This window comes from Triticum aestivum, chromosome 7A (assembly GCF_018294505.1).
Source record: "Triticum aestivum cultivar Chinese Spring chromosome 7A, IWGSC CS RefSeq v2.1, whole genome shotgun sequence".
NCBI lineage: Eukaryota > Viridiplantae > Streptophyta > Magnoliopsida > Poales > Poaceae > Triticum > Triticum aestivum.
Window position 1 is genome coordinate 549677978 of NC_057812.1, and position 10379 is coordinate 549688356.

The 10379-nt window shown below is 45.0% G+C and overlaps 1 protein-coding gene across 1 annotated transcript; it reads left to right on the forward strand.

Moving 5' to 3' along the window:
• The first annotated feature begins 1026 nt into the window (after positions 1–1026).
• Positions 1027–6778, forward strand: LOC123153472 (uncharacterized). Its single transcript, XM_044572580.1, has 6 exons — positions 1027–1626; positions 1718–1813; positions 1895–2032; positions 2111–2182; positions 3878–4978; positions 5214–6778. Exons 1-6 carry the CDS (start codon positions 1038–1040, stop codon positions 6776–6778), a joined length of 3561 nt encoding a protein of 1186 aa, XP_044428515.1. The 5' UTR covers positions 1027–1037.
• Positions 6779–10379: the final 3601 nt, after the last annotated feature.

Genomic DNA, 10379 nt, shown 5'->3' on the forward strand with positions numbered 1-10379 from the left:
TTTTCAGGGGTCTATTTAGGGTTTGCTTGCTGGTCCATCTTGGTCGGGGTCTGTTTCTGCTCTTGGCTGCTGGGCTGGTATGTCGTGCCATTGCTGGTGCTCGAGGTTGCTTCACTCGTCTCTTTGAAGGTGATTCTTTACTCTCGCCTAGCCTCCTCTATGTCTTTTGAGGTTGTTGGGTTCACGAAGAAAGTGTTCAGAGGGTGTAGCTCTTATAGCATATCACAGAGAAAGTGTGCAAAGGGCGTGGCTCTCGTAGGTTAGGCGATCTTGTCCAGATTTTATCATTCGTGGTTTCTTTAGTTCAGGCACGGATGAACATCAAGATGCAGAAAATGAATATAGGCTTGACTTTGGTTTTATTAGGTGTCTTAAAAATCGAGTTTGACTTTAGTTAAGGCAAGGATGAGCATCAGGATCTAATTGTGTTTGGTTTACCTATTCAGTGAAGTTGAATCGGTGCTCTGGAGATGTCATGTCTAGGTTATTGCACACGGATAAGAGTTCTCATGTTCCGTTACGATGATGGAGATATCCAGCATCTTTTAAAAATAATGTTACAATATTGGTTGGTTTTGGTTATCAATCCTGAATCAGAAACTTAGAAAATATAAAACATCTTCATCTGGTTGTATTTAAATATCTGCTTTATGGCGGCAGATGCTATATGCTGGGTTGATCTCCATCGCCTGTAGCTTTTAGATGTACTTTCTGTATAGGGTGTCTTCTCTTCGGGGTGGTTATCTGATGGTCGTCTTCTCCTGAGTCGGGTTGATATGCATTCAGGTTGCTGTGCATGTATACTATGATTAGTGGCTGGTTGTAGTAACTCGCGGATATTCATTGTTCTTTTATTCAATGTGTATCTTATCCTTTGCCTGACCATGTTACTGGTACATGGGTATAATGTAAGATGGTTTATGCACTTGAATGCCTGATGTTATGCTATGTAGGGTTATATCGGTCCTTCTTCTAATGTTATGCGTCTTGCTTCTTATTTGCCCAGCATTACGGTATGACGTTGTCTGGTCATTGACATGGCACGTGCCCCAGTTGCGGCTCGTGGTCAAGGCGCGTTTGAAGCTGTCGCTGGGTTGGTAGGTGGTCGTGGCCGTGGCCGTGGGCGGGCTGCTGGTGGTCGTGGACGTGCCATCGGCCGTGGAGGTTCTAATACTGGGTGTGCCCCTGTTTCTGATTGTGTTGCTGGCCGTGTGGATGCTACTCGTCGGGTGCCTGTCGCTGGAGCCCAGCCTGTCGCCAGGCGTCGGGGTCCTGCTCGGCGGGTGCCTGCCGCTGGAGCCCAGCATGTTGCCGGGCGCCGGGGTGCTGCCTGGCCGGTGCCTAACATTGGGGTCCAGCCTGTCGCCAGTCGTGGGGGTGCTGCTCGGCGGGTGCCTGCCACTGTAGACCAGCCTGTCGCCGGGCGTGGGTGTGCTGCTCGGTGGGTGCCTGCCGCTGTAGACCAGCCTGTTGCCGGGCGTGGGGGTGCTGCTCGACCGGTGACTGGCACCGGCCGTGCTGTTGGACTTGGGGCTGCTGTCCCTGCTCGGCGGGTGCCTGGTGCTGGGATTGCTAGGCATTACGTGCCGCGTCAGCCTATTGGGTTTCCTCCTCGCAGGCGTACATGTAAGTCTCTGTCCATAGTTTTTCTTCCTTGTTTTGTCTCTTAGGGTGCTCTACCAATTACTTCATTTCCATGTTGTTTATGACGTGGTAGGTGATGGTTGGTTTCCTTATCTGAGCTTGGCCGTGGCGGCTGCAAATCGCAGAAAACGGAAAGGGTGCGTTGAGTTTCGGCGTGCTCACTATGAAGGTGCTTGCGAGTTCTTAGTTTGTTGTTAGTTGTTGTCGTTTGGGTGTGTGGTGCCTTACCTGTTTCTGCATGTTCTGTTAGAACGTGTCGCCGACGGCACCTTGCCGAAGGATTGGCATGGTTTCTCGGTTTATGTGAGCTCGGAGGTTACCGGGGTGGATCGCAACAAACGGAAAAGGCGTAAAGTGTCGATTAGACTGCGTCGTCCTGGACATGAAGGTGCATGGAATTCCTTGATTTCTTCTTGCTTTTGTTGTTTCCACGTAGTCTCTTATTTGGTCATACGTGTCTGGTTAGATGTTGTTGTCAAAGGGCCTTTGCCGAAGGATTGGCAAGGTTTCTCGGTTGGATTTGCTGAGTCTCTTAAAGGTACCTACTAAAAAATCATTATTTCCCTGGTCGTGTCATTGTTGTTTTTCCTTTACGCATGGTTTGTGCCTGATAGTCTTGTGCTTTGGTGGTTGTTAGCTTGCTATGCAGATAGGTCATACTGTGGCCCTCCAGATTTCTTATGCCGGTATTGTGGTGCCTCCTTCTGGTTTGCTGAGTGTTCCAAGTCCGGGTCATCCTGGACACAACGTAAGATGGTTTACAATCGTTGTTCTAAAGGCGCTAAGGTCTATATTCCTCCCTTTAAGGATCCCCCGGCCTATCTCCGGGAGCTCCTTCGATTCGATGGTACTTCTCGTGCTAAAAAATTCATCCGGGCTATACGTGAGTACAATTGTATGTTCGCTTTTACTTCGATGGGTGCTACCGTTGAACGCTCTTTTGGTGTCAGCCGTGGGCCTAAGATCTTCAAGATCAGTGGTCAAGTGTCTCATTGTATTGGTTCCCTGGTGCCCAGCGGTGATGATGCTCCTAAGTTTGCTGAGTTGTACATACATGACCCCGCTAATGAGATTAGACATAGGATGAATGCTTAAATCCGGACGATAAACCTACTGGGGGGGGTCGATGAGAGTATTGTGGTTGGCCTTAGAGATATGCTTAATGAGTCTAACCCATTGGTACATACCTTTAGGGAGGCAAGTAAGATGATAGAGGATCGCGGTGATGAACCTATAGAGGATATCTCGATTCGTATTATAGGGCCTTCAGAGGGTGATAGTCCATAATTTAGCTTGCCTACAACTACTGGGCTTGCTGCTTTGGTTGTCGGTGGTGGGTTCACGTTAGAGGCGTCTTCCCGGGATATTGTTGTCCGCAGTCGTTCTGATGGTTTGCAGCAGATATCTTCTCTGAACACTGCGTTCATGCCTCTGCAATACCCGTTGCTTTTTCCTTATGGTGAGAGGGGGTTCCAGATTGATGTTCCTCACCTGATTGTTCCTGAAGAAGGTGATGATGATGGGGCTGTAGATCCTGATCCTGCACCTGGAAGTCCGTCTGTTGAGGCGTCTTCTTCGTATCCTTCTGGGGGTGGTGACTCGGACATGAATAGTCGGAATAGGATGACCATGCAAGATTACTATCGTTTTATGTGCCATTACAAAGGTGATCAGCCCAATCCATATATATGCTATGGTCTCCTCTCCTCCCAGTCCGTTGTTGATGCACGCGCGTGCATTGATGAGAGTAGACTATGGTATATCATAAGAAATCAGGACATGTTCAGATCAGAGCATATGCAGGGTATTACCGATGCAGTAGGTGATGGGTGTGTAGATGGCGACACTGTTGGAAAGAGGACCATTGTGCCCTCCAGTCACATGGGTGGTCGTCGTTATTTTAATGAGAACTTCCATGATGGCATTGCCATTTGTCAGGTGCATGGTGCACCAGACGTATTTACCACTTTCACTTGTAATCCCAAGTGGCCCGAGATCACCGCTGCATTAGAGCCAGGGCAGGCGCCTTCTGATAGGGCAGATGTTGTTGTTAGGGTCTATCACATGAAGCTTGCCGAGTACTTGGATGAGATCAAGTCAGGCCGGGCTTTTGGCCCCATTAAAGCTGGTACTATGTGCTATTGTGTTTTGTGTGTGGTCGGTGTTTCTGACCGGCCTTTTATTTATTTTGCTTGCTGGTCTGGCTGACTTATCTTTTTTATTTCCTTTTCAGTCCTATATACTATTGAGTTCCAGAAGCGTGGGCTGCCACACGCGCATATACTTGTCTGGCGGATAGGGGGCAACGGTGAGATTGGTGTTGAAAATATTAATTCATTAATATCTGCTGAGATACCTGATGCGTTGCTTGATCCTCTAGGGTATGCTTTAGTTTCCGAATTTATGATGCACAGTCCGTGTGGTGAAATGAACGATAAATGTGTCTGCATGAAAAAAGGTGTTTGTTCTAAATATTTTCCAAAGGATTTTAGAGATGCTACTGTCATTGATGATAACGGGTTTGTCTTATATCGACGTCGCGACGACGGTCGAAGGGTTTATAAAAATGGTTACTTTCTTGACAATAGGCATGTTGTTCCTTATAATATGGCCATGCTCAAGAAATTTCAGGGTCATATAAATGTAGAGTGGTGTAATAAGACACAAGTGATGAAATACCTTTTCAAGTACGTCACCAAGGGTGCTGATTACTCTAAGGTCATGTTAGAAAGGTTAAAAAAATTGACTAAATCTGGTTGTCGTACAGTGGACGAGGATCAGGAGTATTTGATATGTCGTTATATATGTGAGTATGATGCATTATGGCGCATATTTGGGTTTGAGATACACTTTAAAATGCCGTCGGTTCAAAGGCTCACTGTTCATATGCCTGGCATGAATACTGTCTACTGTCGTGTTGGTGTTGACCTCACAAAAATTGTTGGTTCTGACTTCTTGAAAAAGACTATGCTTACTGAATGGTTTGTTGCGAATGAGATGTTCGAAGAAGCTCGGTCATTGACGTACTGTGATTTTCCAATTGCTTGGACATGGGATGTTAAAAGTAGGTCATGGCATCCAAGGGGTAGGGGTGAAAAGATTGGCCGCGTATATTATGTGCATCCTTTGAGTGGTGAATTGTATTATTTACGCATGCTTTTGATGATTGTTAAGGGGGCTAGGTCTTTCGAAGATCTCCGAACGTATGCTGGTCGTCTTTATCACACCTTTAAAGAGGCTTGCGCTGCGCGTGGTTTATTAGGAGATGATAGTGAGTGGTACACAACGTTTGATGAAGCGGTTGTCTGGGGTTTGGGCATCGGCTTAGGCAGCTGTTTGTGACCATGCTCATGCATTGTTCTATCAGGGATGAACTGGGTTTCTTTGAACGTTATTGTGTTAGCATGTACGATGATATCCAGTATAGGTTGCGTCACGCCCTGGGTAATCGAAATTATGTTGTTCCTCCTGAGAGACTAAGAGATATGCTTCTCGATGAGCTGGCCGACGTTTTTTGAAACACGGTTCTGATATAAGAAACTTTAATTTACCGCCCCGCTCTTGCGAAGGTGAACAATCTGATGATAATCATCTAATCCATGAGGAATTGTCTTATGATGCATGTGCTTTAGCAGAACAATCCTTAGTTATGTTCGATAGTTTAAATGAGGACCAGTTGTTTGCTTATAAGACGATTGTGGGGTGCGTACAGGCGGGGGAACCAGGCTTTTTTTTTGTCTCTGGGTACGGCGGTACTGGGAAGACTTACCTGTGGAGTGCAATCTGTGCTTTCCTTAGGGGTGAGAGGAAGATAGTGCTTACTATTGCATCGTCCGGCATTGCATCGCTGTTGTTGCCTGGTGGGAGGACTGCTCATTCTCGCTTTAAAATACCTATTCTTCTTGAGGATAATACACAATGTGATATTAAAAGAGGTTCTAGGCTTTGTAAGTTGATGATGGTATCTTCGCTTGTTATTTGGGACGAGGCGCTTATGACACACAGGAAATGCTTTGAGGCCGTAGATAGAACGTTGCGTGATGTCCTCTCTGTGGGTAATCCAGATCTTGCAGATGTTCCGTTTAGTGGAATAGTAATGGTCTTGGGTGGTGACCTTAGACAAATCTTACCGGTCGTCGAGGGAGGTACTAGGCCTCAGATTATTGATGCAGCGATCACAAATTCCCCGCTGTGGCGCTCTGTTCGGAAATTATCTCTTTCTATTAACATGCGCTTATTTGTCCCTGGGGCGGCTATTCAGGCGCGGCAGGATGTTGCCTTGTTTAGCAGATGGGTTCTAGATCTGGGGGAGGGGAAGCTGCCTGTTACAAAGAGAGGTGATGATGTCGAGGCTTCTTGGATACAGATACCAGATGACCTCTTGGTTCGTACGACCGGTGACCCAATAGCTGCTATTGTTTCTTCTGTCTATGGTGATTTTTTACTCAACTACCTAAACTCTGGCTACTTGCAAGAGAGAGCCATTTTAGCTCCTACCAACGACCATGCTGAGGATATTAATGACTATATTATTAAATTGGTTCCTACTGATAGCAGGGACTATTTAAGTGCTGATTCTATTGACGACTCTGCAGATTCTGTTAGAGACAAAGAAGTTTATTATCCAGTTGAGTACCTGAATGCAACTAAAATTATAAACTTCCCAAACCATAGGCTGACTCTTAAGGTTGGTGTTCCAATTATGCTTCTTAGAAACCTTAGCCAGGCAAATGGTTTGTGTAACGGTACCCGGCTGATCGTAAAAGAATTGGGCGACCGGCTTATCAAGGCTGTTATTATGACTGGCTCCAATGTGGGTGATACCGTTTATATCCCCAGGATTGAGTTATTGGCGAAGAAAGGAAACACACCCTTTGTGCTTAGGCGACGCCAGTGTCCTGTTCGTTTGTGCTATGCCATGACAATCAATAAGAGCCAGGGACAGACCCTGTCTGCTGTTGGCATATATCTTAAGGGTCCTGTTTTTACGCACGGGCAGCTGTATGTGGCAGTGTCTCGTGTTACTTCAAGAGCTTCTTTGAAAATCCTTATATTAGATGCTAATGGCAACTGTGGTTCTGAGACCAAAAACATTGTTTTTCCTGAGGTCTTTCGGGCCGCAGGGATGGCCTAGGTTTGTATACGACGCCCGTCTTCATTTTGGTAGTCAGTGGCATGCTTTTCTGAGTTGGATGATATCTTGTTACATGGCATTTGGCGATGGCTGAATAAGTGTGTTCCGTATGGTGGGGTTGATATTTTGAGTGTTTGCATGTATTGGCGTGGCTTATGTCATACTGGTTTATTTAGTTTAACGGTGGTCGTGTGTTTTGGTGATGACCCTTTTGTTGTAGATGGCGATGGCTGGTCTGCAGTCTCTTGTTCTCGGGGACAGGAACTTGACCATCCGTGTGTATGTTTCGCGTTTGTGGCAGCACCGTGGAGACGCTGATGACGGTCCTATCAAACACAATGACATGGTCCTTTTGGATGCCCAGGTATATGATTTCTCCAGCCTCAGCGCCTGCATTGGTTGTAATTTTCTTCAGCCTTCTATGCTTGGTAATTGATGCATGTTGTTTCTTGGCAGGGCAACCACATCTATGCTGAGATTGGTGAGAAGCTTGTGCCTAAGTTTATGGGCAAACTGAAGGCAGGATGTGCATATGACATTTCACAGTTCTTGGTGTTCCTGAACAAACCTTGTTTCAAGCCTGTCTATGCGATACACATGATCAGGTTCAATAGGTTCAGTACGACCGATCCTAATACTGATCTAGAAGCTCAGTTTCAGGTTCAATAGGTTCAGTACGGCCGATCCTAATACTGATCCAGAAGCTCAGTTTCCCTTCTGCACCTACTGACTCACTAAACTGTCACGCCTCCCTGCACCTCTCGAGACACCTGAATTCTTCACGGGTGTGTTGCCTACACGATCATTGTCTTCATTTGTTTGTTGTGTGTGCCTGTAAGATGTTTTCCTTTTCTCTGGTTGTCTAGATGTGCTCGGCGTTATCACTGGTGTATCCGATGTTGTTCAGCATCATAGCTCGAGCAGGAGCGATCCTTCCACAAAGCGTTCTATTAGTATCATGGACCTAAGGTATGCCATCTTGCCCTGTCAGGTGCTTGTTGTTTGTGTTGTTGTCTCTATTAGCCTTCCATTGCTTTCAGTATATTTTGTTTATATTTTGTGCAATGGGTGCCAAATAACTGTTGTGCTCTGGGGCGAACGTGCTACAACCTTTCAGGGAGACTACATTATCGAGTTGGGCTCGACTGAACCAGTGGTTGCACTATTTGTTGGAACTCTGGTGAAGGCCTATGAAGGTAAGAACTCTTGTTAGGTTGACTAGATGGCTACTCTTTTGCCCATGTCTGTTTATGTGACGTGCTATGTCTTTGGTTGCGGTCTGTAGGTCGAAGGGGTGTGAGCGGAAGTGCAGCGTGTTGGTGGTACATAAATGATGACACTTCTGAGATGATAGACTTCCATAAGAGGTACATGCTATCTTTTTTATCTCCGTGCTAATCATGTGCTGTCCTTTGCCTGATTTGGTTATATGCTTATGTTCTTGATCTTATTGCTAAAGGCTCCAGGGCAAGTTCTCTCCTGTAGAAAAGATTGTCCTCCAGGGACAGACAACAACTATGCATTTGCCTTGACCGTATTGATCTACTGCCGCATGTACTTTTTTGATGAATGTGGGCGCGTTGGTTAGCGTGGCGGCTGCCATGGCCGAGCTCGAGCCCGGGTGCACCGGCAAGGGTACTAGGGGATTTCACCGTGATCTCCTCCTCGTCATCGGTCAGGTGATGGTCCTCGCGATCCCGTCTTGGCTCCTTGGAGGCGTTCTTCTGGCCGGTCCTCACTTCCCCTCTTTTCCTTTTTCATTAGTTGTCTTGCAGGTAGTTCGAGGGTGTGACCTCTTGGCCGTGTGGTTTGCTTGCCGTCACCTTGGCCGCCGGCGTGCCGTTGAAGAGTGTATTGTTCTGGTCCCTTTCCTAGCCCTGTGCTACCTTTGCTGTTTCCTTCCCTGCCCGATTCTGATGATTACCTAGGTCCATTCTTGCCTGTTTGGCGGAGATGTTATTAGGATTTGTTTTGCTGGTTAGTGACCAGTAGTGTTCTTCCTCTTGCAGCCAGTAGTGTTCTTCCTCTTGCAGCGGATAAGTTGTGGCTCTTCGAGGATAGCTCACATTGCTTAGTTGCGCAGGTGACTGCCTTTTTTTGGATCCTATAGTTTTGGCATTATGTGGATTTATTTTGGCATTATATCCCATCTTGTTTCTATTGTTTTGGCAAAGTGTGTGTTTACTTTGGAATTACATGCTCATAGTATTTGTATAAGGATAAAATTTGTTTTGTCGTCACATTCTCATACTGTTTGTTTAAGGAACGGGTTCTCATGCATCTATCTGTATATTTTTCAGCATCAGATGGGCTATTTTAGCATTTCTGGTTCATATTGAGAAATTGAGAACTATAACAAGCGTTGCTTATTTTTTTCACCCTGCATTTTGTAGAGAACTAGGAGATCTCATCTAACTATCTTGGCTGAGCTTGTTTAGTTGACAAGGTATCTCTCTCATCCTGTATTTTTTCCGATCATCTTTGAAAGTACAGTGTACCTAACGTCCTAACCAATGCCATCCTATTCGTATAGGCGGTGGTAACTTCAGAATTTCATGAATGAGAATATTGTTTATATTGTCAGAAGTTCACATCATGTGCCTTCCCTTTAGTTTTCACATGAAACTAATTTTTCTCCCATGTTTAGAATTTATACGTAAGTGTTGACCGACTCTTCATGTTCATTGCCTACTTTGACATTATTTTTTTAAGAATGTCTTTTAATGGTGTTTGATCAATCTTATCAGTTAACCACACTACATGTTCTACATTCTTGCTTTGTTTGCTGGCTATGTTTCTTGGCTGGGTTGGTGTGCAGGATAATATGGGTGAATTAACAATCAAAAATGAAAAACGATGCAGGGCTAGGGGCTAGACAGTGGTGAATTAACACACTATTAGTGACAAAGTAAAAAGAAACCGGTTCCGAGCATTCGGGTTGCAGGTTCTGAGGTGTGATTGTTGAGGTGGGGTAGCAAATATAGTTAGCAGTATTGTATCCTAACCTGGAGAACATCCATTTACTAATTTTGGGTCTGGAGTTCTGTTAGTGAACTAGAAAATAGTGAGCCCCTGCTCCGAGGCCAAGGTACGCCAATGATCGTCCAAGGTACGCCAATGATCAAAAGAACACCTGAATGAAAAAAAGTTCTTCCATTTGCAGCGAACTTTCAGTAGATATCATCTCTATTTCTTTTACATGTGGATATTGTTGTTTCAAAGCAAATTTCACCATTAAGTTTTACTAGGTTTTGTTACCTATAATCTTTTTTATTAGGCTATTTTTTTGGTTTTATTAGGTTTTGTCACCTATAATCTGTTTTTTATCAGTTTTTCTTGCTTATTCTCTCTAATAAGAAAAGGAGCCTGAAAATCTGCATTTACATTTGCAGATACGGCAGGAAAGTACAGCTTATCCAGAGACACCAATTGGGAGAGGTACAACATATGCATTTCAAAGAGAACTGGACTCTGCTATTTCTAATTTCACCAAGGTTGAAATTTTAAATTCAGAACTTCAGTGATGCTTACTGTTCTCTTTCCTTGACAATGTTTGCACAATATATTGTTGGAAATATGCCCTAGAGGCAATAATAAATTT